The sequence below is a fragment of the Nesoenas mayeri genome (assembly GCF_963082525.1).
Source record: "Nesoenas mayeri genome assembly, chromosome: 1".
In the NCBI taxonomy this organism is placed as follows: domain Eukaryota; kingdom Metazoa; phylum Chordata; class Aves; order Columbiformes; family Columbidae; genus Nesoenas; species Nesoenas mayeri.
In genome coordinates this window covers 17,080,122-17,107,230 of record NC_137541.1, presented here as the reverse complement: position 1 = coordinate 17,107,230, position 27,109 = coordinate 17,080,122, and the positions used below count along the sequence as shown (strand labels likewise).

General features: G+C 45.0%; 1 protein-coding gene across 1 annotated transcript in view; it reads left to right on the top strand.

Moving 5' to 3' along the window:
- CELSR1 (cadherin EGF LAG seven-pass G-type receptor 1) overlaps nt 1–27,109 on the top strand; it is a gene marked incomplete at its 3' end in the record, with an annotated part of 168,072 nt that overhangs the window by 99,430 nt on the left and 41,533 nt on the right. The window contains exons 5-8 of the mRNA XM_080363807.1: nt 622–710; nt 21,516–21,673; nt 22,796–22,959; nt 24,405–24,530. Coding sequence (XP_080219933.1) covers nt 622–710; nt 21,516–21,673; nt 22,796–22,959; nt 24,405–24,530 — 537 coding nt within the window. The remainder of the gene's footprint in view (nt 1–621; nt 711–21,515; nt 21,674–22,795; nt 22,960–24,404; nt 24,531–27,109) is intronic.

The window sequence follows — 27,109 nt, the reverse complement described above, 5'->3', positions numbered from 1 at the left end:
ATATGCCTGGCTACTGAGCTGGTTCTGCTGAGTCAGACCTAACTTAAAAGCTTCAGCTTTCCAACACTACGGCAAAGACTTGCTCTCAAATTTAAATACTGAAAGGCTGCCGATAATTTCATTAATCACTGGTAAAATTTTGCTTGGACCGAGGTTACCATCCATGGGTTTTATACTAGAGTACTTCTGGATTTCAGTTTCTCCATTCTGAGGACGAGTCAGCTTCCCTTCCCTGGCAAAGTGTCCTGGCACAATACTCCTCTTATCACTAGACCTCAAAGTGCTGCTTTTGGCACAAATGCAGAAAAATTCATTTACATTTTTTCCTCAGTTGACTGCTTGATCAATAGCTGCATCTGCTACTGCACTCTGCAGAATCATAAAAGGAAATAACATAATTCACCAAATGTGCCAGAAGCTATTTTTGTATTTGTGCACCAGAATAATTCTGTGACACTGGGGATATTTACTGTCTCGCACAACAAAAACCCAGATTCCACCATGATGAAGTAAGACGGCTGCGTCCTGTGCCAGATGAGGGTCTCCCCATGTTTCGGTTTAGTGCGTGGTGGAGTTTGCAGTGATGTTGTCTTATTTCTTCCCTTGTGCCTGCCCTTGCAGGGGAGACAACCACTACGGTGGCACCGTTCGTTCCCGGAGGGGTCAGCGATGGGCAGTGGCACTCGGTCCAGGTGCAGTACTACAATAAGGTAAGACTCACCGTGTTGGTGATAACTCTGTTATTTGCAAAGTAAGAGAGACGTGGGTCATCTAGCTCTGTCCCAATGCATGCAGTTGACCTGAATTTCATTTCTTTAACCAGGCACATTGCTACAGCTCTGCACAAGTGGTTCTGGTCTTGCTCACCTTGCCTGGGACAAAAATTCCCTCTGAGGGCTTTTGAGTTTTGTCTCAGGAAGGCAAAATCAGACCTAGTACGTTCTTTTCAGAAGTACTGCCAGGGATACCTTCAGGTACTTGAAACTATTTTAGTTTGCAGTTCTTTAAACCCTCACAAGTGTCAGTGTTATCTAAAACAACTGATTGAATGATTTGGATCTTTTTAAAGAACTGTGCAGTGCAGGAGCCTTCAGTGTAGTCACTACAAACCCCTAGTGTGGAATTTTCGGAAGCAAAGCAAAATTCTTCCCCATAACTGTCTTTTCTTGTGTAAAATGACCAGTTTAGCTAGCACAAGCTTCCCTGGTTTGGAAAATTTGATTATTAAATGGCTGACACTTTTCACTAATCAAGGAATATCTTACTAAATAATTTTTTTGTCTGCTATATGAAAAGATACACAAGAGAAATGCAAAAAGCATTGCTGAACACAGCCCATGGCACTCAGAGGTGAGCTCTGGGGTCCATGTCCCACAGCTGCACCCTTGGTAGCTGACAGTAGTAAATTCACTTTGACTGAACTAAGGTGGGGGCTTTGTGCAAACCAGCCATTTCATGATGAACCAAAAAGCAGGCTTTTAGGGTGTATGGTGTCACTGTTTACAGATAGATGTCAGAGCTCTTTTATAATCTATAACAAAAATTAGAGAATTCATTTAGTTACTGAGAAACACTGCTTTTAAGTCTGACATGATAGCATTATGAGGGGTTGCATAAGGAAATAGAGGCGCATTGTTGGCTGTTAAAAAGGAAACGGGATACTGGTGTAGGAAACTGAATGGAAGATGAAGGATTAATATGATCAGCAAGTTCTTTATTTCCCAGCACTGCATCCTTTCATCACAGTTTGTGTGGCAGTTTGAATGAGAGGATTAAAATTTTCTTTGGACTTGTAGATAGGGTCTCCCAGGCTAAGGATATTTTATTGAGGAAATAGAAACCTTTTTATTTAGTTACTTTATGTTAAAAAATAAAATTTTAAAACTTATAAGTTTTGTACTTAATATACTCTCTACTATCCAGAGCACAGAGAAACAGAAGAGAAACTTGGTGTATCGCCATGAACACATCTGTGGACACTGTGAGGCTCTTCCTTAGGAACTGCAACATGCCATGTTTCCATAGTCTGCATATTTCTTAGTGAATCACATCAATAGACTGAGCGGCACTTGCTGGGGCAGTGGGGGAACGCTCCAGCTTTCAGGCTCCTGGGTGGAGGAGGAGGGAGGGCAGAGCTGCAGCTGCTGGAGCCACTCGCTGAAGTGCTGCCGAGCAGATAAAGACCCCAGGCAGCCCCACAACACTCTTTAAAAGGCAAAGAGATCTGACACAGATGTTAAAAATAAACCCCTGCCTCATTTTCCAGGCTTGCTGCTGTTTAAGCAGACTGGTAGGTGAGCCGTGTTAGCAGCTGGTGTTTTCCTGTTGTTAACGCGTGTGCCCTGTCATCATTTTCTTCTTTTGCCCCAGATTTTTGAAGGGGAATGAGCCTGTGCCTGCTGCACAGGAGGAAACCCAGGGCAGAGAGGGAGAGCAGAGGGGCCATGCCCAGCAACACCGCTGACTTCACTGGCTTTGCCACTCACATGATGTACAAGTGACAAAAAGCAGAGTCACTGCGTGGAGAGCAGCACTGTGCCCTTTGCTGTCCATGTTAGAGACCTGGGTCTTCACCTTCCTCTTAGAAGTATTTATTCCAGAATGGTTACATTTGGGCTGGCAGAGGGGAGCTCACAATATTGAGCAAACGGCACAGGGGGGATATGCCAACCTGTATATATTTAGTGCACTTTTGGGCCTCTCAGTATGTCTGAGGATTGCGTGTGCTGCAGCAGCTGTGCAGGAAGGAGCGGGCGCTGCGGGGCCGTGGCAGCCGCAGGCGGCTCTGCAGATCTGCCCGCCGGGCTGCCCGCCGCGCCCCACTGCAGGTATTTGTTTGTAAAGCAGTTCCTTGGCTACTTCATGTTTTAACAAAGCTGGCGGAAAAGTTCCTGTGAGGAGGTTGAAAAGACAGAGACAATTTAGGGATTTGAGTTGTGCCAAGATAAATGGGATGCTGTGTCTAAACTTGACACAGCTAAGACATGTTTGAATAACAGGCTACCCAAAACTCATGAGTTTGCTTAAATTATGTACTCAGAGTATTTTGCTGATATTGCATCCTTTGACTCTTTCCAAAATCCTCCCGCACAGTGTCAGGTCCTCATCCCATCACTACTCAGCCCCTTGGCTCCGCTCAGACACAGTGCAGCCCTGAACAGGCACAGCTCCCCTGGGCTGTCTCCCTGCTCCCTGTCTCCAGGCTGTGTTTGATCCCCACCTCCAGCCCCTTCTGGACTCCCCTCCCTCCTTTCTGCCTCCAGCTCGCCCTGGCATTCTGCAGCAGTGCCCTGTCCATGGCAGCAGGGCTGCAGGGGCTGCCTGCGTCCTCCTGGGGCTCCTTGCCCCTTCTCCCATTCTGCTGTGTGCCTGGGTAGCTTCTGGTCTTTGCTCTTTTTTAGATATCTCTTCCAGATGCTGTCCGTTTGAAATGTGTAACCTGTCATCCCAGATACCCATAGAGATCCATTTTATTCATTTGTCCATGTCTTGAATTAAAAAACCCTTAGAGAGGTATTTTTACTTGCTCTTTCTTATACTTCACTCACGTTGCTTTTTGCTCCATCAGCAGGTTTTCTTTATTTAATAAATATGGTCGCCTTTGCCTATCCATTCATCAGTCCATTCCTGTGTCATTTCTGTGCCTTTTTTTGCACAGCAAAATCCATGCAGACATATTTAACTTTTCACAGTATCACACAGTATCACAGTATGTTTGGGATTGGAAGGGACCTCAAAAGATCATCTAGTCCAATCCCCCTGCTGGAGCAGGAACGCCTAGGTGAGGTCACACAGGAACATGTCCAGGTGGGTCTTGAATGTCTCCAGAGAAGGAGACTCCACAACCCCCCTGGGCAGCCTGTTCCAGTGTCTGTCACCCTGACTGAGAAGAAGTTTTTTCTCAAATTTAAGTGGAACCTCTTGTGTTCCAGCTTGATCCCATTGCCCCTTGTCCTATCATTGTTTGCCAACGAGAAGAGCCTGGCTCCATCCTCATGGCACTCACCCTTTATATATTTATAAGCATTAATAAGGTCACCCCTCAGTCTCCTCTTCTCCAAACTAAAGAGACCCATCTCCCTCAGCCTTTCCTCGTAAGGGAGATGCTCCACTCCCTTAATCATCTTTGTTGCCCTACGCTGGACCCTCTCCAGCAGTTCCTGAGTGCTGCCAGGCTGCTTGTCCTACTACTGGGGTCATGACATCTGTGCCCGTCCTCTCTACTCACCACTGTGTCCTCAGGCAGTAACAAGCTTCTTTGAGCTGGACCCTTTCCTCCTGCCTTGGAAATGTGAGACACGTGATGCAGGTTGAAATAAATAGCAAATCAAAACTTCCCTGTTGTGCTCACAGCAAGTGTTTGGGGTCAGGTACTGTCTTAACTTCATCTCTCTTTCCCAGTTCCTTTTATTCTCAAATTTCTTTAAAGTATCTTTTTAAAACCTAAGCTAGAATCTGTTCAGTTTATTTCCTTCTTTCTGCATTTGTACAGCATCTAGCCAGCAAAAAAGGGTCCGGTCTTCTTTGGAGCTTTCAGATAATGCTGTAATTCACGTAAGGAGTATTTGATTTCATCACAGCTGAGGTTAGTTTTTCATCTTTAGGTTTTGAGGAGAAAGACTAACAGGCTTTGATACATAATCTAAATCACTTCAGTCCAATGCAAATTTTCCTAGATGAGTTTTCACAGCTCTGCAAGCTGTTCCTGCAATCCGAGTTGGTCACGGTCAGATACGAGCAAAGATTGAGTGATTTTTGGCACCTGCAGCTCTGTGGACAATATTTGGCTGAGCATCCCTGGAATTTGGACTTCAGGAGTGGGGACTTGGATGCAGGGGAGCAACTCCGGTGGGAAGCTTCTGCAGCAGCAACACACAGTTTTGCAGCATCCTGGTGATGCTGCGACCATCCACAAAGTTAGTTTTATAATAACAATAATGAAATAAGAAGTGTAGGAGTGACTCCTGTAAATTATTTTCTATACCCAGCTCAGAAGCAATGTGCTTGGTAATATTTATCTTAGTATTGTTGAAAAATGTTGTTTTATAATTAACTGCTTATCTTGAGGGTCCCTTGCCTCTAAGGGACAGACACTGCAGCCTCACTGGCAAGAGGTGAGTCCAGAGCTGGCTTTGCACCACTGTGTTTGCAGGGAAACATCAAGCCACTTCTCTGTCACCTCAAGTATTTGGTGCTTTCTTACAAGTCCTGGTATGTACAAGCACTGTAAAACGTTGTAGTAATGAAAGGGATTATATCAGAGGAGGAAGGGAAGCGATGTGGTTTCATTTATCGTGTAGTGATGGAAGTGGATGGTTCCTCCCTTGGTAACGGTTGACACAGTCGGTTTCAGTGGAAGTGCCTAAGGGATGTTGTACTAAAGAAGTGTTGGCTCTGTGTTGAATTTCTGGAAGGGAGAACACCAAGGAGAAGGAATTAGTATCTCTAAGAGAGGAGAAGTGAACTAGGAGTGTTTTATAACCACTCTCGACTTTCAGTTGTATATTGAAAGTCATGTCAGCCACCCAGTAGCAAGGTATCAGTTTACCTGTTAGCAGTGCTTCTTGCAATTATAGATGTTTGCCGACAGTGAGAGGGAAGCAAGGGCACAAGCTACTTGCTGACTCTGTTAGCTCAAACGCGTTACCTTCCGGGATCCTGACCTCACAGCCATTAAAATCAGTGGGAGGTATTAAATTAAAGGTGACTTGTCTGTGACCTGCCTTCTCAAGGGGTATATGTATTGATAAGAAATTCAGAAGGAATGGATTTTCTTTTGTTACCTTGAAAGAAAAGGTAGGAGAAGGGGGGACATTTCAGCCTGGCAAATAAAACTGATAAAAAATAGCAGAAGCAACCTGCTGGTTTTTTTCACACAATAGCTGGTGCAAGGGCCAGCACAATGTGAGCTCCCTCTTTGTCTGGGTAATGTTCTTCCTTCCCACATGACGAGAGTGCAGTCAGCCTCTGGTGGAGATTGGTCCTTATCCTTTGGTTCTCCTGAGCCTGCCAGCATGTGTGACAGTCAATAGGTTTAGCCATGCTGATATTTGTTTGGAAAACCACCAGGATGTTTGATGGTAACAGTGCTTGCTAGCAGTTATATGACATGAACTATCTGGCATTCGTTGTACATACAGGATCATGTATGATTGTAGGAAGTGCTTGGCACAGGAGATTTTAATGAGCCTAGCAGTGGATGGTGTTTTTAATTAAGTGAAAACTTCAAGCCACTCTCCAGGACTTCTGATAGAAATGCAATTTTGTGCAGAATTTGAGATAGACCATCAAATTTATGTTAATGTTTTACCTGACTCCTTACCTCAGGGTAGAATTCATCATTTGGCACAAGATAAAAACGTTTTACGTATGAACATATTCCTTTAATTATAGAGGGCATTTACATGTATATTTATATACTGTGTATCTCAAATGTTACTTATACATATATGACATCAAAGTAGCTTAAGGATGTTACTGTTCTGTAGGCAGAAGCTCCTTCTGCATCTGTTTAAGGCAGCATAGGATAATTTTATCTAAATGACAGAAAACTTGAGAAGGGCAGAGAGAAACATGTTATCCCAGGCTGAACAAAGACCTGAATGACTGACAGAACGACTCACAAAAGTGATGACTGTAAGACGGAGCAGCATGTGTGCGTGGGATCCTTCTCCATGGGCAGAAGGTGCAGAAATGCTGGTGCCTCAGAGTGTCCCCACTCTGCTGGTGACATGAGCCTGCAGGCTCCCAGGATGAGGTGCTCAGGACAAACATTGCCCTTTTTCCTTAACTGGGCTAAGGTTTCTTCTCATATTTGATAATCGATAGTAACCTGCCATTCTTTTACTCCTTCCTTGCGTTTCTTTGGACTGAAGAAGGCTGTGACTGCCATTTCAGATGCTGGACTAACTTGGCAGTAGCCCACCCTTCCAGGGCGGTCGCATTTAGCAGTTACCTGCTGCCTTCTGTCCCTGTGCACTTCCTACCCGGCAGAGCCCAGACCCGTGTTTAACCTGAAGACAGCCCCCAGAGAAAATAGGCAAATTATTCGGTTAGCGATAAACTTGAAAGAAATAAGGGCTGCTCAGGGCTGATCTTTGGTGCATTGCGAATTCAAAGCGCAGGAGGTGCGTTGCTCTAAATCAGACTCATATGCTTTCAAAAATCGCCTGCCTGTGGTAAGTGCTGGTTTCTCTTGAGTTAACTGGCCTTCATCTGGGGCAAGCTGGAGCTTGAGTATCACCAGAGTCTGCCCTAATGCTATGGAGATTTAGCTCTCAGCCCACTCACGCACTAGAATTTGCCAGTACCTTTCTTTCTGGGGAGGATTTATCCCTCACCCACTGGCTGAAAGCTGCTTCCAGGTGCCAAAACACCCTCTGTTTCTGTTTTCAGACTGGCGCTGTAATTGATTTTCCGTAGTTTGGGTGCGTGCTGCAGCTCTCCCCGTGTGCCTGCTCAGCCGATGGGCAAGCGGGCGGGAGGGCAGCCTTCTCCCTCCCTCACCCGTGGGTTCCTCTGCTGAAGCCAATCTCAAAGGCTTATTTAACTGTGCCTGTACTGCTGTGCTACGGTGCCAGCACAGCTCACCATTTGGAGTCTGCATCCACAAAACCTCCATACCGTGGATCACAGACCGACTGTCTGTGCCCAGAGGTGGTGCACGTACCTCTGGGCAAAGCTTTCTTTTGCATTGCTTGCATATGCAGCTTTTGCTTTACCTATTAAACTACCTGTATCTCAACCCATGAGTTTTTTCACTTTTACCCCTCTGATTCTCCTCTCCATCCCACGGTGGAGGAGGCAAGCAAGCAGCTATGTGGGGCTCAGCTGCTCACCCAGCTTAACCCATGACACTAAGCAAGAAATAAGAAGCACTTTACATTAGGCTTGGTGTTTAGCAGCTTCAGGATAAAGATTTTCTGTAATGTACATACAGTACCAAAGGCCCTGAGACAAAAATTGCAACATTTACCTGGCAGACTTGGAGATATAGAGGTGCTGTATTTTGGGTTTGTTGGATATTTTTCAGGGAGCAGGGCTGTCCCCATTTTCTAAATGAAGCAGAAAAGTCAAGCCAGTTTCTTTTCTTGAAAGACTTTTCTGCGCAGGTGCCTTCCAGATCTCCAGTCCAATGGCACCTTCTGGTCTAGAGACAGCAGAAAGGTGGGTAAATATATGGACTTAACAGATAAACCCACTGCACTCCCAATGGAGATGTGAGTGGGGATGCAGCAGTCTGGGGGGGCAGCTGCAGAGCTGGGGGAAGCGGGGAATGTGCAGCAGGCAGCGGGACCCACCAGCAGGTGTGGAGAGGGCAGTTGCACACTGCAGCAAAACTACGGCACAGATTTGCCTTAGACATGCGATGTGTTCCGCAGGAGCCTGCCGTGCTCACATGGAGCATCTGCTTCAGCTGAGCGTGTGGTGAACGTGAGCTCTTGTGTTCAGTCTTGTACAACCCCGGCATTTTCTCACTCTCTTACACATTATGCCTGAAACTCATTAGCAGAATTATCTTTGGGTTTATCTTTATGGCAAATCTCTAACATTCATCACTGCCTTTGTTTTACTAGAGCCTCTGGTTTGATTCTGGGAGCCTGTGTCATGCCAGTGCCTAGCAGCAGCCAGAGGCAGAGCATTTTGAAGGATTTAGGGATGCAGGCGCAAAACTTCCCTCTTGAAAACTCATGTTCGCCTCTGTTGTCCCACCCAAGAGGTGGCTGGGACCACATTTCATCCAGCCACCAGTCACTGAGTGCGTGATGCAGCTGTACCCTAAAAGTGCAGACCTCCAGGGCTGCATGCTGGTGCTCTCGTGGGTACCTGGAAGCCCGGTGGCCACTGACATTTTCCCACTGAGGGCAAGCAGGACCTGCCCTTTAATCCAAACCCCTGTGGTAGCACGAGCTGCACAGGCAGCTGCAGGCAGTGGTAGTCATGCTGGTCTGCACTGAAGAGGTTAGTGAAGTGCTTTGTTTTGAATAGAGTGGGATGAAATACAGTAATACAGTAGCCTCTGATGGTCTGCTGCGGAGGTGAACACAGCTCCTGCGGGCTACAGCACACATGGCCTATGCCAGGTGCCTGTGGAGCTCACAGATAGGTTATCTTGTTTCCTTCTGAAAACACAGACCCTCTCTGATGGTGGCAAATTCACCTGTTATGGAAATGTAATTATTCTGTATTCAGGACTGGTAATTGATCTCTCCCCATTGCCTCTGAGACAAAAAAAAAGGCAGCTATCAGCATTTTAGTGGCACTCAGATTGTGACAACTGCATCAGAAGACATGGGTGACACTGGTTACTGCTTTCTCTCCTATAAAGGGAACTAATTCTGGTTAGAAGTTCTGGGTTCACAGCACCCTGTTCCCCCAGGACCGAGAGGTGAGCAGGAACATCATGTAGCAGCTCAGCGCAGGCTCCCCGGTGCCACCTCACCGCCACGCTGCCCCTCGGGTGGGAGGATCCCGTCCCAGCACAAAAACCTCGAAAACCTTGTTCACTCAGCCCTGGGTCTTCTCCCAGGCTGCAGCAAGGCTGCCAGCCCTGCCGGTGACTGATGAGGCAGGCACATGCCTGCAGCTGAATAGGGATTGCCAGCTCCTTGGACAACAGCCACATAGCTGCCACCAGCTAGGCATAACTTCTAGTCATTGGACCCACAGTGAAAGACTTTGCCCTGAAAGTATCCAGGATACCATCCAGTATCGTTTACTCCTTAATCTGAATGGTCAGGAAAAGTGGTTGGCAATTAAATTCTTAGGTAGGTATTAGGTATTACACCCTGTGCCGGGGAGCACCTCTCGCACCGGGGCATGGTTGTCCCTGCCGAGTGCTGGGTTTTGTAACTCAGTTGGAAAAGACAGAGCACAGCAGAAGTCAAATTACTGGAAATGCAATTAGTAATAAAGGCTGGGTATGACTTATGCAAATGTCTGTCGCTCATGACATCTGAGCAGACATAATTGCAATCTGAGGGAGAATTTCTGAAGTTAATCCTCCCGGTGGCTTCCAGACTAATTTGTTAAGGGATTGAGGGAGATTTTCTAAATAAACAATGCAGTTCTTGAAGATTATGATAATGCCACTGTTGATCAGATGAGGGCCCCGCCAGAGTTTGGATTTTGCTGGCTCAGAGTGAGTTGCTCTGTTTACAATGTCCGTGATCAACACAGCCCTGCTCTTGCATTGCTTGGCATTGACTGGTAAAGAAAAATGCAGAACATTAATTGCAATGTTAAGCAAATATTTGGCAGAGGGGGTACTGTAAATACTGAAAAAGAAACGCCAAGTGTGCAAGGCAGAAAGCGTGTTAAAATTTAGTGTTTCCTCGTAAAACAAGTCGCATATTCTTACTTAAGATTTAGCCATATTTCTAACTTTATCATTTCCTTGTCACGCATTGCATTGTGAATATTTAATAGTGGAAGGTACTGCAGGGTTGTAGAGGTCAGTGGTGGTGAAGCAAGGAGGAGGCAGTGGACAGTGCCAACTTCCAGCAGCACTGTGGTATACTTCTCAGATCACCAATTTGTGCTGGATGCCCTTCCTTCCATGGCATTTTCATCGTATCAAAAGTTCTGCCATAGCTTAAGCACAGAAAAACTTGCAGAACACCAAAACCACAGGGCACACGACCACAGTCAAGTTGTCAGCTCTGATTTTGAGAAGGACTTATCTGTGGTTTCCTGCATAAGTGCGGAGCCTCTTCTTCACTGAGAAAGTTTCTGGGGTTCCTTCAGTTCTAAGAGGAAGAAAAGCAATTAAAGTGAAAAAGTCACTTTCTTTGCTATCCACAACCAAAATTTTTAACCAGCATTCCAATGGACATGCAAGTTTCAATTACTTTTCAGCTTGAGGTCAGGGAGTTTTTACTGGATTAGCAATATTGTTAACCAGATGTAGCACAACTTTTTTACACTAACATGAGTTACTGTATCAGCAGATTATTGTGCTTTTGGTGGGCAGGCTTGTACACTTGTGAAGGATGTGGTAGGTAGTGCTGGAGACACACGTATCATATGAGGGTATGAGGAATTTGTAGCTGTGAATTTCTGTTGTTTATCTGTACTATGTATTTCTGGTGCTAGTGGGTATGGCCATTTAAAAAAAAAAAAAAAGGTCAATTAAAATTACAAGCAGCAAAAGGCAGGGAAATAAATTAGATTTTCCATTGCTGAATGCATGCCAGGGTTTTACATTTAAAGTTCAAAATGTTGTGCTAGTCAAACACATAAAATATGTTCCTTGTGTCTGAATGCAAAACATGTCATTTCCTACATGCTCAGAACCCAATTTGTAAAATGCCATGAGAAAAGGTAATCTCTGCAAAAATAGTTCACTTTATGAGTCATTTCCTGGCATTCTGGCTGAAGATTCAGAGAACTCCCATCCTTGCTGGGGCCAAATCCATCCTCTTCCACCCAAATCCAGAGGATCATCAGTGGAAGTCCTAGTCTACATGAGACCATAGATTTAACATATAGAAACTGAAGCTTGACAGATTCTTATCAGCAATAAAATACAATATTGTTAATAGTGAAGTTATATAATTTGCATGGTAATCTGCCTGCAATTCTGGTGGTCTTGCTGTCCTTTGAAATCTTTAAATTAAGTCCGTATTTCCCTTCCTAAAGGAAAATTTTAGCTCAGGTGCAAGCCATGTTATTGGGGCAGGACTGACTGGATGATGTTCTGTGGTTGTATAAGGCAAAAGGCTGATTAGATGATAACATGAGTCACATCAATCCATAAAATGTGGCACGATCCTGTGAAAACCTGTGTGGAGCTCCAGCCTGCGGTATTGCGGGTGGGAAGCCGAGAGGCAGGAGCACAGAAGTGTTGCTGCACATTTGCCCTGTCCTTACTCTTCCACAGCATCTACCGCTCCCTCAGAGAGACTTTGGTCTGGCCTGTGGCAACCATTTACATTCCTAATATCTCCTGAAAAGCACTGAAGGGCTGCCTGGCTAATATTTACCTTTTCTTGGTCCTGCTTGGATGTGGTTGCAGAGCCCTTGCAGGTGTTTGTGGGTGTAACAGGGGCAGCTGCTCAGCCCTTGCAGAACAGGCACATGTGAGCCTAGACTGTAAAAACCTCTCCCTGCAATTCCACCAATAGTTATTCATGAGGGTTTCAATTAGTAGTAATTGTTTCTGTTGAATTTCTTTTTCCTGGTAGAGGGTAGGTGCAAAGTGATTGATATCTGGGAAAAGAAGTCAGGATTTGGCAGTAGAGCGACATTCCATGGTCTTGACACAAAATAACAAATAGCTGGCCTCTATATCTGTGTCTCGGGAAATGAAAGTGTAAAGCAGCAAAAGTCACTTGGAGGTCACTGAGGTGCAAAGTGTGTCCTGCTCCCCAGCCCTGCGCTGCTCAGCTCCTGCAGACAGCTTTGGGAGATCTCTCTGGCGGCTGGGGAAGAGGAGGGCACGTCCTACCCAGCACTGGCTCCTTCTCTTCCCCACCTGCCTTTGGAAGTGTTGTTCTCACAGAGTTTGCAAACACCACCTGAAAACGTTCCTGGTTGTGGCAGTAATTTTATACACAAACAGAATCAGTAACTTTTCAGAAACCATCCCCAGGGTTTTCGCTCCATGAGTGACAGTAGGGATTGGGTTGTGTCAAAATCAGCCTGAGCCTCCACACTTCTGGAAACCTCATCTTCGGCAAGGCTGCTCGGTGCTTACTCCCCTCAATCCTTCCAGGTTTCTAAAGGCTTGGCTTGCATGCCCAGTTACAGCACTGCCATTCCAAGGTCTGTGCCCGCCCCACACCTGAGCTGGGTTTCAGCTGCCTCGTTGTCCCCGTGGTGTGGGGCTCTCAGATCACCCTGGGGAACCTGCACCCAACGGTGCTCCTTGAGCCCAGTTTCGCTCAAGCCATCTAACACCTCCATACCACGAAACTCCCAGAAGTTTAATGGCACCTCCCAAAATGGACATTTTGGCCTTCTCCTGCTGAAGGCCAAGGAGATGGGAGGGACTTCCATGAGAACTGGTGGAGTCTGAACTGCCCTTGGCTCACCATGAGGCCCTGAGGATGGAGCTGGAAGGCTATGCAGCACAGCCTGGCAGGGCTTCTGCAGAGTCATTGAAATGGCACCTCGGGAATTCCGTGTGAGTGCTTTGAAGTGCACTGTTATCTCAATTTAATCACACACTCAATCTACAGTAACTCACTGATATGCAGTAACTTTTTAGGTATTTTGTATCCGTCTGTGGAGTGAAGGGAAGCAGCACTTTGCAATTACCTGACCATGCAGGGGTCTGTGTGTACGAGGGGACCCTTGCAAAGACCCAGCCCTGGAGGGGGTAGCCCATAGAGCAGTGTGGGATTCCTGGATCTTATAGACCCAGTTGTGCCCCTGTCAACCACACTGAGTAGCAGTTTGCTTGGCAAGGTGTCACCAGGGATCAGTCCAAGGGGGAGGAGTTAGTTGCTATGAATAAGTGTCACCTTGTGCTGTTTCTCAGCATTTGTTGGACTCTGACAGCAATAACATTTGCATCCTGGATGCAAAATTAAGTTGTAAAGCCAAAAATATTTGAGAGTGGTACTTTGGCAGGTAGACACCGAGAAATATCAAAGGGAGAAGGGTTTACTCAACTGGGAGAGGAAGACACGTGAAGGAGAACAAGGATGTTCTTCCAGCATCCTTCACATGCTCTCCTCTTCCAGTTCTCCAAGGATTCCGGAAGAGCATCCTTCTTAGTGCAAGGGAGGGAGACAGCCAGGTAGGCAGAAAAAGGGTTCAGAGGGCAGGGAGAAGATGCACCAGCCGTGGAGACAGATCAGAGGGGAGGAGGGGGCTGCAGAGGGTGGATGAGGGGACCCGCAGCACCACAGCACTGTGGTGAGTGGGGTCTCCCATGTGGAAAACTGGATGTCGTCTTGAATGGGCATGGTCTCCCAACAGCCAAAACAGGTCCTTGCCGTATCACTGATTCAGCATCAAAGAGCTGAGAAGCATCTGGGAATAAAAATTTGAGGATAGAATTTTCATTTGCAAGCAGGGAAACCTCATTCTTCTCATCAGCACTACAGCAGCCCTTGCCAAAATTAGTCAAATCCAAGACTATACCCTTTGCAGGAGCTGGATGATATTTGTGAAGATTCTAGTCGTGCTGTGTGGAGGGAAGGAGCATGTCTGGATGCCATGTGTGTGTGTGTAGCCGTGGCTTTTCACAGCCTTGCCATGCCATTGCCGCATGGTGGGACAGGGGGATGCTCCCTGTCTCTGCCCTACCACCCAAAGACCAGCAGCAGTTCGGGCAGCACTGGTCACCCGTGCCAGGTCCCATACCTGTGCCAAAAGCCGCTGCTTTGAAAATCAAAGCTTAGCCTCTGGATGCAGCCATGAAGGAGATAACAAATCAGGCTAGTAAAACTCGCTCGACTTTGTGGCCCAGCCTGGATCCTGCCATTGGTGTTGCAGGGAGTTTGTCTAGGAAAAGGAACTGGTCTGGTGGCTTTTTAGGATTTGCATTTTTGTCTCACCGATGGGAAACATTTTGCTTTTCCTTTTCACTGTCACAGGATCTCATGTTTTTGTTCAGGCTCGAGCCAAGTTTCTATGAAGAAATGCCATTAAAATATTCATGGAATAAAGGGGGTACATACATCAAAGGAGTAAGGGGTTTATGTGAAAGGATTTGTCCTGCCTTTCCCTGGTGACTAATCAAGATTCTCAGTTCTTCACACCACCTTATTTTAAAGGTGCTCTGGAAAGCTGTAGGGGGAATCTTGAAAAAGCAGAGATTAACATTAATGGTTTCTCTTAATGTAGCCTAATTTGGAGTTTCCTGATTGATCAGAACAGTCTGCCAGTCCATGCCGCGGTGCTACGCTTCTCCAGCATTTCCTGGTCTCTTTCCCAGGGAATGCAAGTGTGGTGTTTTCCTCGTTTGTTTTTTCCTGTTTATCTATTGATTTTCCTTGCAGGGGACTGGGCTCTGACCGCTTGCTCAGGGAGACCCCCGCCGCTGCGGGCCCTTAATGAGCTTTTTGACCAATGAAGCAGCACAGCATCGCCTGGGAATCGGAGGGGGTTTCTCCCTTCTGCGCGTTAGCTCGCCGAGCAGGGGCCGGCGGGTTAACGAAGGAGCCGGGCGACTGGCCGGCTGCCTAATGAGCCGCAGGGAGCCGGCGAGGGGGGACCCCGGCGGCGGCCAGAGCCCCAGCAGTGGCCTCCAGCCTGACCCGGTGCCAGTTGCTCCATTTTTTCCCATTTTTACTGTGGCTGGAAGCGTTAGGAAGCAAAAAACTCCAATGCGTGTGGACATGAGGCATTTTCCACCAAGCACTTTTGGGGGTGGTGGGGTCTGAACCAGCGCATTAACAATGCAGAAGAGTGGGTTTTTTGTATTAAAAACAACTAGGAAACAGATTCTTTTTAACCTTTAACCACTCCAAACCGTCAGTAAATCATTAGCCACTGATTAACAAAAACAGAAGGGTAACTTATTGTCCAGTAAGGAAACTCTTGGAAACACTGAAAGGCTGGCACTGACATCAGGATGGCTTTTCTTTTTATACATTTGCACTTATTAAATAGCCAAACAAGCCAAGCTCTACATATTAAGCCATGTTGCCCAAAGCATTTTGCTAAAAGACCAGCTTCCTAAAGTAGACATATTTTTAATGTGTACAGTGAGCTGAGCAAATGCAGTATTCACAATATGCAAAGTTATTATCTGTCCCCCAAGAAAACAGGTCTCCTCGTGCCAAGCATAAAGAGATGGGTCATGTCTCGTTTGCCTGGGTTCCCGGTTTGTGTTCACAAAGGCTTGGCCACGCTTACAGTCTGCTGCTCAATCATCTCCTCAGCTCCTTCAAAAGACTCAGCGGGGTGGCTGCAGCAGGCGAAGCCTCCGCGACGAGGTTTGGGCTGGAGAGAGCAGCTTTCATTTCAAGCTCAGGGAATTTCCATGAGGTTGGAACACTCTCTCCTGGCCACCCCAAACCATTCTCCCTCTTGCCATCTGTACGAAAAGTCAAGTGGCAATTTTTTATCTAAGAATGGAAGCTGAGAGGAGGTGCTTCTGGTGGAGATGTTTGTGGGACCTTTGGAAAAGCCCTGCTGTCTTGCAGATTAACTAATAAAACGGTGAGATCCAGGAATCTGAGTGTCATCAGTGTTGCTGGTTGACTGAACAAACATTTGCACTTTGTAGTGTTACTGTTACATGTACAGTATCTAGTCCGGTTTAATCCAAAATAAGTCTACTAAAGATTGGACTATTTGCTTAAACTTCTCCAGCAATTTTCCATCATGGTTTTTGAAAACAGTAGTATTTATAATGTAAAAATGTAACAGCTAAGTATTTGAGACAAGGCTTCTATTGTCCATTAATCTGTCTGTCTTTTCCATTCACTGTTCATCATCAAACCATCCGTGTCTTTAATAAGTAACTGTGTGGGCTCTCACAGTTTAAATATTTACTTTAAAATAATAGAGGATCCAAATGAAACTGAGATACATGAGAATATCCGTGCCTGATGTTTTAAGTGGAATTGGAGTAGATTTGCGCAGTAGATTTGCAAACTATAAACAGATGTGTTTTGATGACCTTCTCTCCTCTATCTGGTCTGCATTTAGAAAACACTAGTTCACAGATTAAGCTTCTCAGGGTTTTACATGCATCTGGGAGAATCTACATGTGTTTCTTTCTGCTGAAGTTGAGAGGAGAAGTCCAAACTCTTCATTGCTCCGTACTTGGGTTTCATGAAAATCAGATTTGGCATCGGTAGTAAAATACCTTTGTCCTGGCGTTCTCTGACTGCAACCTCAGAAAGTCACTGCAGGTGGCCAAAGGGAGGCATAGGCACCTTAGCGGCTCGAGAAGGTCACTCCTCCAGGTCACCGCTGAGAACAATCAATGAGTCTCACTTTTAACTCTGCCATGGTCAGAAAGGCAGCTGCAGTTTTCAAAAGACATCCTGGGAGACTGTTGTTCCTGCAGCCCCAGTCTGTCTGTGACTCTGGGCAAGGGAAAACGCCAAGGCCTGGCCCAAAATTTGAGATGGTCCACCCATACATCAGAACCACTGGTCTTCTTCATGAAAGCTTGAAGAGGCAAAGTTAAGTTTCATGATATTGTGTACAATTTTATGTACTAATTCATGGCATTACTTGAGGAACATGAATATGGTTTGCCTTGTTTCACAGTTAGAGGGAAGAGCAGGTGGTTTCTGCTCTCACATGTGGGTCCTGAGTCGGGGCTGCTTCTTTCTCTTCTCCGGGTAACTCTGCATGGGATTATATCAGAGAAACATAAGGGCCAGTACAATGAACACAATGTACTTTAATATGGATTCACAGGACATTTGAAGAATCATTATGTGATGGTGATAACACACTGAAACACTCGGGGCTGCTTTTTTTTCCTGTTTTGTTGAGTCCAGGATGAATCCACTTCTTCTGTAGTTTGTTTAAGGGATACCAAGTTATCTTGACAGCACTGTTTAGTACCTTTTTTTGCTACTCACTTTTCTTGCTACTCACAGCATATGGTTTTTGAAGTTTGAGTTCCAACTTCTTTCTGGATGAGCACTAAGTAAAATGGCAGCCTTTAGGGTTAGGGCAGCACAAGGTAAATTTTCAGCCCCATGAGCAGGAACTCAGTTGCATGACTTGCATTACCATTAGTGGGGGTCCTGCTGGTAAATTCCTGTACACCACATTGAACATTAACTCATGAGTGCAGAATTGGCACAGCTAATGAAACTTGCCTTTCGGGTAGCATGGTGTTTCAGGAGATGGGTCTGACAGGCAGAAAGGACTGCTAAGTACCCAGATGAAAGTCTGCCTTTTAACTCCTTGAACGTATTTTCAGAAAATAATAGTGTGAATTAATGCTGGTTAGTGTTAGCTGTTCCTGCTGTTAAGGATCAGTCTTGCTCCAGTAGGATTCCACAGAAGCAAAGATGAAACATAAATGTGTGTGCTAGCATGCAGTGGTGGCAATTCGTTTTCATGTGTGTTTTCCAAGTACTACTTACTGTTACTTATTTTCCTTTGAATGCAGGCCGGTCCTCTTGCTAACACCAGCTTCTGTAATCACAAACATACCATGTATGCTCTTTTTTATAATTTTCACCCCTGCTACTTTTCCAAAGATGACCCCTCGTGTGACGGAGCATCACCTGCTGATTTCCAGCCTACGTTACTCACGGGTATCTTATCCCCAGTTGTCCCTGTGCTGTGTCCATTGCAGTGATAGCATCTTCTCACTTCCAAAACTCTTCCTTAGCCTTTACTTTGCTAGGCTAAGCACAGCAAGTGCTTTTGGTCTGTTTGATAAGGTAAGCTTTCCATTGCCCTGGCTGCAGTTCTGTGCATCTGCTCTAGTCAGAAGTTATTTTTAATAAATGAAATCAAAATGGTCCACAATATTCTATCCTGGTCAGTGTCATAAAATTTCCTTCCTACCGGTCTTCGCACCAACCCATTGTTGTATTGCCTTTGTTATATTTTAATCACACTGTGGTTCATAATTATTTTCTAGTCAATTAATATAGTTTATTTTTTGTTGTTTTTCTTCATTTATAGCTAATGATCTTTGAGCCTGCAATACGAATTCTTGTCATTAGATCCCAAGGTTCATGTTCACTGATTAGTTCTTTCTAAGACTCAGATATTCAAAGTGATTCCTTTTTTAATGCATAAGACTCTAAATATCCTTTGTGTCAACAGGAAACTATAGTTAGTAGTAATCTAAATATTAAATGAATAAAATTAGTTTCATCATTCAGTTCTGAAGGAGCTCCTAACTTGGGCTCCTTCTGTTCCAGTCTTTTATTTATTTCACATTGTTTCAGTTACAAGGTATTCCCTGTGCTAGATGCTGAGAAGATGAGTAGTGTAGTACTTCCCACATATAAGAGAAAAAAGAGCCCATGTCACATTAAATGACTCAGAGAATCTTTCTTTCCTTTCCCAGCAGCATATTCTTCCATTTTGGGAAAAGCCTTTTCTGTCAAATGAGCCTTTTGACATGGTCAGAAAATCACAGTGGGCTTCAGCTAAGGGTGGTTTGACCTGTCCATAGGTCTCTTTGTTCACTGGAATATTCCATTTCTTCTTCATTAGCTTATGGTTCTGTGTGGTCACCAGAGCTGAAGAGATGCCAGAGGTCTGTACTGCAATGACCAGTCAACATCTAGAGAAACACTTTGTGATTTCTATGTTAAGTAAAAGTTGGGGCGGGGGGGGAAGTCACTTTGCTGCTGCAGCTAGTTGACTGTGAAGGAGCAGCTGCAAACTGCTGAGTCTCATCGGGTTGCAATCTTGATTAACGTTGGGCAGATCCCCCCTGCTGCGAGAATAAATACCCTGCCTTTGTCAGGGCTCCCATGTAGGAAACAACAGGTTATTTCAATGAAGCACAAGAACATAAATGTTCATCAAATCATTCCTCCAAAGGGAAAGAAGTAGAACCCAGAATGTAAACATTTTAATTTTGGAAAGGAAGGTCTGCCTGTTGCTCGGTTGATTTTATATGTATTTTTTAATTTACTTTGAAAAGCTGCTCACTAACATTGCCAGCATTGCATACAATAACATTTCCAGCACTGCAAATAGGCATGCTTCCTGGCAAAGTCCGGGGAGTGTCGGAAAAAATAAAATCTGCCTTAATATCACTCAAGAGAGGTCAAAACCTTATATTGTATAACTGCCAAACTATGTGATCGCATTAGTTCTTGGTAGGGGAAGTGGAAAATACTTTCCAAGAGGAATTGACACCAGGAAACATCTTTTGAAAATGTTTTAAATGTTGGGATAATTACCCTTAGAAATAAATCTATCTCTTTACACATAATGAAAGTGGCTTTAGGTATTTTAACAAATTTATGTATGTACAAGTGAAACAGAAAGAATAGACATTTACCCCCTTACTGCTTCCTTGTTTGCTGTACAAATAAGGGGTTTCGGTACATTGTTGAGCAATACATGTTTTAAAGCGAGTGTACAGCAAACTGCAGACTGATGCCCAGCCATCCTCTGTTTTCATGCAGTTACAACTATTGTTGATCAACACATCATAAAAGTATCTCTTGGCTTTTGGTGGTGCCATGTGTCTGGTCAGATCCTGGTGACTTCCCTCCTGCGAGGTGTCCCTTTGCCCACAGAGGAACGGCAGCAAAGCCAGGGCAGTTCAGCTCGTCACTTCTGTGGTACCCATAAAGTCCTCAGAGATCCTGCACCAGTGGTAGATTAGGACTCTGTAGCTCTCTACAAACACCAAGCATGGAAAACTGTTTTCTTTGAGAATTTGCTAGTTCTTCACTGAGGCTGCTGTGCTGCTATTTATATGTGCACCCTTTTTTAACCATTGTGGTGCACTTCTCCACTGGAGGAATCTGTTGAGTTTCTGCATGGCAGATACCATCTCCCGTCAGTCACACTGGCGTACATCTCATTGGTTATGAAATTAGTGGAGGTGAAAAATGTGTTTGTGGTGGAGGCACAGAAATTTGGTGTTTGGATTCCTGGTGGTCCCGTAGGCTTTTCTGCCTGTCGAAATCACTGGATTTCCTTGGTGCTTGAAGTGGGGAGAACGACAGCTGCCAGTGGGGTGATGGGTAGAGCGGGCCAGTAACAGTGGAGCTGTGAAGCTGAATGTGGTAACTCCAGTTTTGTGGCACCAGGGCACCTTGTGACTGGGTGGTCAGGAGTCTCCTACTGCCTGGGTGAAGCTGGAGATGGGGAAAGAGGGAGCATTTATTGCTGCTCTAAAACACATTTTCTTCCCATCTTCCGTGCACCACCCACGGTGTCAGTCTGCATGCCTCAACCAAAGAGGCTGCATGAGCAAGCTCAGATCCATCCATCATTTCTGATTGTCCAACTCTACAGGTCATTGATCTCTGTTCTGCCATGACTTAGAAACTGGGAGTTTCTCAGCCAGCTCAGCAATGGGCAGTGCTTTTCCGTGTACTTCATCTTACAGCTGGAACAAGCAGTGGTCTTCATCTGCCCTCCCTTCCAGTCATCAGACAGCATTTATAGGAACGTGGGCTCTGTTTCTGGTGGCCCTGACAGTAGCCCCATCAGAGAAAACTTGATTTAAGCCTTTAGCCTCACTTGTGCTATTACATAATTTTATAGTTTTCTGTCTTTGGGCAGAAACAATATTAAAATCCAAGTGACTTTATTCACTTGAGGTGAAGACTTGAAAAATGAGCAGAATTTATTAGCTTGCTGTGAAGAAGTAAGAAAAAACCTATTTGAAGTGATTTGGGCCAAAGTGGTTCAGTAGCGGGAAAGACAAAAACCACTTCTGCCCATGCTGTGTAACCCACTGTGTGTGGGGGGGGCTCTCCCTGCAGTCATCCACTGGGGTTTTTTCTTGCGTGGATGTCATCGTCAATTTAATCTCTGCTATATTGTTTACATATCCTGTTTTGGAGGGTAGAAGAAGTATGCTATTGAGCTGGCTAAACTAGCATTTAAATCCCATGTGTGCGTAGCATTGTATGACTTGTGTCATGCATTTCTTGAAGCCCAACATCGGGCGGTTAGGAATTCCTCATGGGCCTTCAGGAGAGAAGGTGGCCGTGGTGACCGTGGACGACTGTGACACAGCAGTGGCCGTGCGCTTTGGGAGCCTCATTGGAAACTACACCTGTGCTGCCCAGGGGACTCAGACTGGCTCAAAGAAGTAAGGATTCCCTGTATTTGCATTTTCCACTCATTCTCTTCTTCCAGGGGAGAGTCAACGGTATGTTATTAATCACTAAGTAAATTAAGTTGGAGAAGCAGGCATGATTTAACAAGGAAAAGTGACAAAGTTTAGTTTGGTGGATGGAATTCGTTGGAGGCTTCTGCAAGGGTCAGCACACTGAATGGAATGCACAGTTTCATGTAGATACAGATGTGTGCCCGAATTACTTGTAAAATGCAAAACAAAAAAAAAAAGACCCGTGGGTCAGTGTGAATGGCCCCCAAAAAGCATCTAGTCAATATGAAAATGTAGAGAGAAGGGCAAATGTTAGACTTTATTAATGAAGGGGATGACTGAAGAAGTAATTACTTCCATCGTTTAACAGTCTTAAAAGAAGGAAGAAATAAAGTAGGTACAGAAAAGGCCATTGAAAAATCATTAGGTATGAAAAAAAACTTCCCTATGAGGAAGACCAAAAAGATTAGTACTGTTGAGTTGAAAGAGGAGATGGACCATAAGCAACGAAGCAGGTATATAAATTAATGAGTGACAGCAGAAAGTCCATTGAGATGCACATACTGCTCTAAAATCCCAAGAGAGTGAGGGGTCATAAAAACTAGGGCTAACTCAAACTGGCCAAATGATCTACTTTTCAGACACTGTGGAGTCACTCAGTGGAAGCTGCATCCACCAAATGTTATTAAGACAAAGACCTTTGGAGGATTTTAAAAGGATTTGCACTGCATATAGTTAAATCATTATATCAAAATCTACAGCATCTCAGCCCTGTGCTGAGGAGAATAAGGCAGCTCCTGGGTGATGGGAGTCAGAAAGAAGTGTGCTGTGGCTGCTCTTTTTTCCATAATTTTCATTTTCTTCTTTATATTGGCCATGTTAGGGACAGGTCATTGGTTTCTGGATGTGTATGACAACTCATAAGTTAGAAGTTACGATGTTCCTGGAAGGTGCTTTGATTATGAACTCTGGAAGTGCTGATGTAGCAGAGGGAAGTGCATGGTAACACGGGTAAACTAAACAGCTCAAATGTGCTTATGGAAGCAGTAAGATAAAGAACGAAACAAAACAAAGAAATGATGAGCATTTCTTTGTTTTTTTCAGATCTTTGGACCTAACTGGCCCTCTCCTCCTTGGCGGTGTCCCAAACCTGCCTGAAGATTTCCCAGTGCACAACAGACAGTTTATTGGCTGCATGAGGAACCTCTCTATCGACAGCAAGCCCATCGACATGGCGAGTTTCATCGCCAATAACGGCACCCTGCCAGGTACAAGTGATGGCCGCCTCCAAAGTCAACACAAGGACGCTCTTTGCCGTAGCTGTGTGTGTGACAGCGCCCAGGGTGTCCAAGGGGCCAGCACTGGGAGGAACCCCAAGAAGGGGCAGGAGACAGAGGGGTCTGAAATGTCCCCTGTCCCTCTGTTAACACAGCTGAGCACAAAGCATTTGCCCCAGGGCACACCGCAGGGGCTGGAGGTGCTGCTGGGCATTGCGGTGCCACCGCAGCACTGGCACAGCTGCAGACAGACCTGCTCGGCACTCCCCGTTTGTTTGGGCAAGGTGCGGTCTGCGCCCGTGCCAGGGACACACCGAATAGCCTGTGGCTCAGAGCACGCTCACAGGATTAAGCGGCATGCAGAAAAGGACCGCGTTTTTTTAAACCTTCTGCATTGTTATGAGTTTCACCCAGTAATTTACCCCTAAATGAACTTTTCCTCTTTTTTCTTTTTTTTTTTTTTTAATTACCATTTAAATGTCACTTTGCTCTCAAAGCCAGTGGGATTAGTTAATGAAAAATACAAAATTTTTAATTACTTTTTCACAAATTATGTTTGTTCTGTAAATCAAATTCTGCAGTCCTCTAAATCTGAAACCTGCTTCATGAAGCAGCCTGTTGGAGTTTCTGATTTGGTTTCCAGTCCCTGGATCCCTATCAGGATTAGTTCTGGTGTACAAAATGTTCTCATCGTGATAAAACCGGCTCTTACAGGCAAGAGTATCAAATCCCTTCCACCCTGCTGGAGGTCTCTGTAAGAGCTAAATTGCAGTTCTTAGGCATTGATCATGGATTAAGAAGGGACTCATAGTATAAGCTTCAAATTGCTGGTTTGTCTTAGAGCCCTTTTTTAACAGCTGTGTCTCTAACTTTAGTTAAACACAAGTTTTTGTTTTACAGAAATATACGTCAGGATGGTCATAGAGTGTTTTCTTTAGGGTGGATTTTTTTTTCCTCATTTGGAAATGTGTTTCTGTATAGTTTAATACAATGATGTAGAGTAGTGTTACTCCACTGTGTAACACTGCACATTGGTTTTCCCTGGTGAGTGTGTTGTTTAGGTGACAGTAAGTTGCGAACAGTGGTACTGAGTCACAGAAACCATCGATCTGCTTGTCTCCAGCAGCGTATGCCGGGGGAGGAGTATAAAAACAGGACGAACACGTAGTGGTGTTTCCCCAAAGTTTCCCCAGAGATTTGCAGCTCAGTGACTATATTTAATAGACTTTGATAGATTTTTCTTTATGAATTTGACCCTTGCTCAACTCACCTAAGCTTTTGCCATACACATTTTGCTTCGCTGGCTTCAAAGATACAGAAAAAAACCCCAAACCAATAATGGTCATGTCTTCTTTTTACATAAAAACTCAGATACAATCATTCAGACCCTTCTTCTTGTTAAAACCATGCAGAGTAACTGTTTTCATTAATTTCAGGCTGTGCAGCACAGAGAAACTATTGTGAAACCAACTGGTGCCAGAACGGTGGCACATGCATCAACAAGTGGAACACGTACATCTGCGAGTGCCCCGTACGCTATGGAGGGAAAAACTGCGAGCAAGGTGGGATGCAAAGACCTTTTCATGTGTAGTCGTGTGTAGGTTTCATTACCCGTCATTAACATCTCATAGAATGTATGTCAGACTGTGATGCTTTAAGAGATAGGTAACAGGACATTTCAATTAAGGCTAATAGTCACCCACTAACTATTTGAAATAATTTTAGAGATCACCTATATAATAAATATGATAGCTGACATACTGTCACGAATAACAGGAGCTTTCATTGATTTACTTACATAAGCAAAGTGCTTCCAGAGAACTTGGCAGTATTTAGTACTTTATTTATAGTAGAAATGCCTGATCTTAAGCCCCTTCAAATTAGTGGAAAGAATCCCGCTGACTTTATTGGGCTTTGGTTCAAAACGGGGATAAATGTGCAGTTTTAATCACGGCTTTCTTGGCAAGAGGGCACTCAATGCTGAGTATGAGCACTTTCAGTTTTATTGGGTTTTACTTTGATTGAATGCAATGTGTGCATATGTGTAAAGCCTCATTAATAAAGGACGAGGAAGGAGCAGCAGGTGTGTTTTATATGGCGTGAAGAACTTGCAGTTGGTTTGTTCCCAAGGAAGGAAGAAGTCTTCTGCATGAGGGATCCCATGGGTCAGTGCAGCAGTGGGCTGACCAGTGTAAGGTGGCTCCTCCATGTCTGGTTGAGGGTTGCTCATTTGGAGGCTTCCAAGAAGGAAAACCTGCTTGAACTAGGCATGGCTTTCCAAGAAATGGAGAGTGAAATTCTGACCTCCAGTGCTGCTGTGGTAGGTCTTCATTTCCATTATCCCTCCGTGACGCTTAGCCCAGAATAGTTTGCAGTGTGATCAAGCGTTTTGTTCTTTTGGTGTGTTTACCCCAAGTCAGACATTCTTGATTACTCTCAGCAGGGCATGGATTCTGGAATAGCAGATCTCCCAGCTGAGGTGCACACGTCACAGTGATTTGCAAGCCATTTGGGCACAGTTTGCCTCACTCTGGGCCAGATCCAGGTGGTGGCAAGTGCTCTCCCCTTGCCTGAAAAGCAGCTGCTTGGGAGGAGAGGACACATAGCTAAGTTTCTAGGTTGGAAATAAGGGTCTGCAGGGTCAGGGAGGGGGGAAAGGAATGATGGAGGCCTCTCCTCGTGTCCCAGCTCATGCAGAGCCTAGAGCTGCCATTACTGCCCCTAGCAAGGTACCCTCCTTCTATAACAGCTTCTCAAATATTTTGAGCTCTCCAGTTTTGTATGAAGATCTAATTTTTCCATGTGTCTCATGTCAAGTATCTTCGTCAGTGAAGCTCTGGTGTTTTCTTCATGATAGGCTGTTCTCAGTGGTACAAACCCACCACATGTCTCCCGAGAGTGTGCCAGGGCCCAGCTCTGGTGTGAATTGTACTGGGTAAATGGGGAGTAGTGCTATTTCATGCAAAGACAATCCTTTCCTCTGTCTTTATCTTAGCTTTGAATTTTGATCAAATCTGTGTTTTACTCACCATTTTCTTTTCCCAAACTCAAGACCAAAACATGAAGTTTGGGATTTAGAAAATCCCCTCAAAACTACCCAGTAGCCATCATTTTAAGTTCAAGTAATACAGGTGATGACAATCACAGCATCACTGTCCTCCCAGCTCAGCACTCTGCTGTGCTCCCAGTGCTGTGCATTCCTTCATGTGTCCTTTGTCATTCAGTAACCCTGTGCTTCTACTGATGCCTTAATTGCAAGCCAAGAAATAAATTAATTTTTTCTGAAACGTGACCAAGGATTTCAGAAGCCTGAAGCTGAAGTCAGGAAGAATCACTGATATAAAATACTCCTGGCTTTCACTCATTTCACTCATTTGAGTGTTCAGATATGATCCTAACAGCATTAGCTATTATTAGGCAGCTATATTTTAAAAAGTCTTGGCTAGAATATTTGCATTCTTGTGTTGGAGTGATTGGCTGATGCATTTCTTCAATCCCTTCGGTAGTGCTGGACCTGCTTCAGGCTCACAGAGGACAAAGACTTTGGCTGGTTAAAAATCCAGCTTTTTTTATTACCCACTCTTCAGAAACTCTGTTATCTGGTCTGCACTTGTGAGGATGGGGTGTTCTACCTTCACCACCCTCCTAGGACCTACTTGCTCACCTCATGGCAGCTCCCATCGCCCTCTGATGACAAATAGAAAGGAGATAAAATAAGGGAAAAATCAGTTTCACCTTTGTTGTAGTTTAATTATTTTAAAAATTGAGATATTGCAATGCTGTGCAGAAGGCCTGGCAGCTGTGCCCAACTCACTCCCAGCTGTCTAATGTCATTGTGTGAGCCTTGAGCTGACACCACATGTTTGCACCAAAACATAAGCTGTCACATGTCCTACACCCAAACTGCAGGTGACATCCCGGTGTTGGCAGTGTCCCCAGGCCCTCGGTCTCCACAGTGAATAGCCCTCATGTATTTCTGATGGCTTTTTAAATGTAGGAGTCTCTTACAAGTGTACATAGATACACAGGCGGTGCTTCCAAGTGACAAACCCTGAGAAAACTATTAGCATGCATCACTGCATCACCAATGGCAGGGACTGCTGTGCTTGGAAGCCCACGCGCTCACCTCTGTGGTGACGAG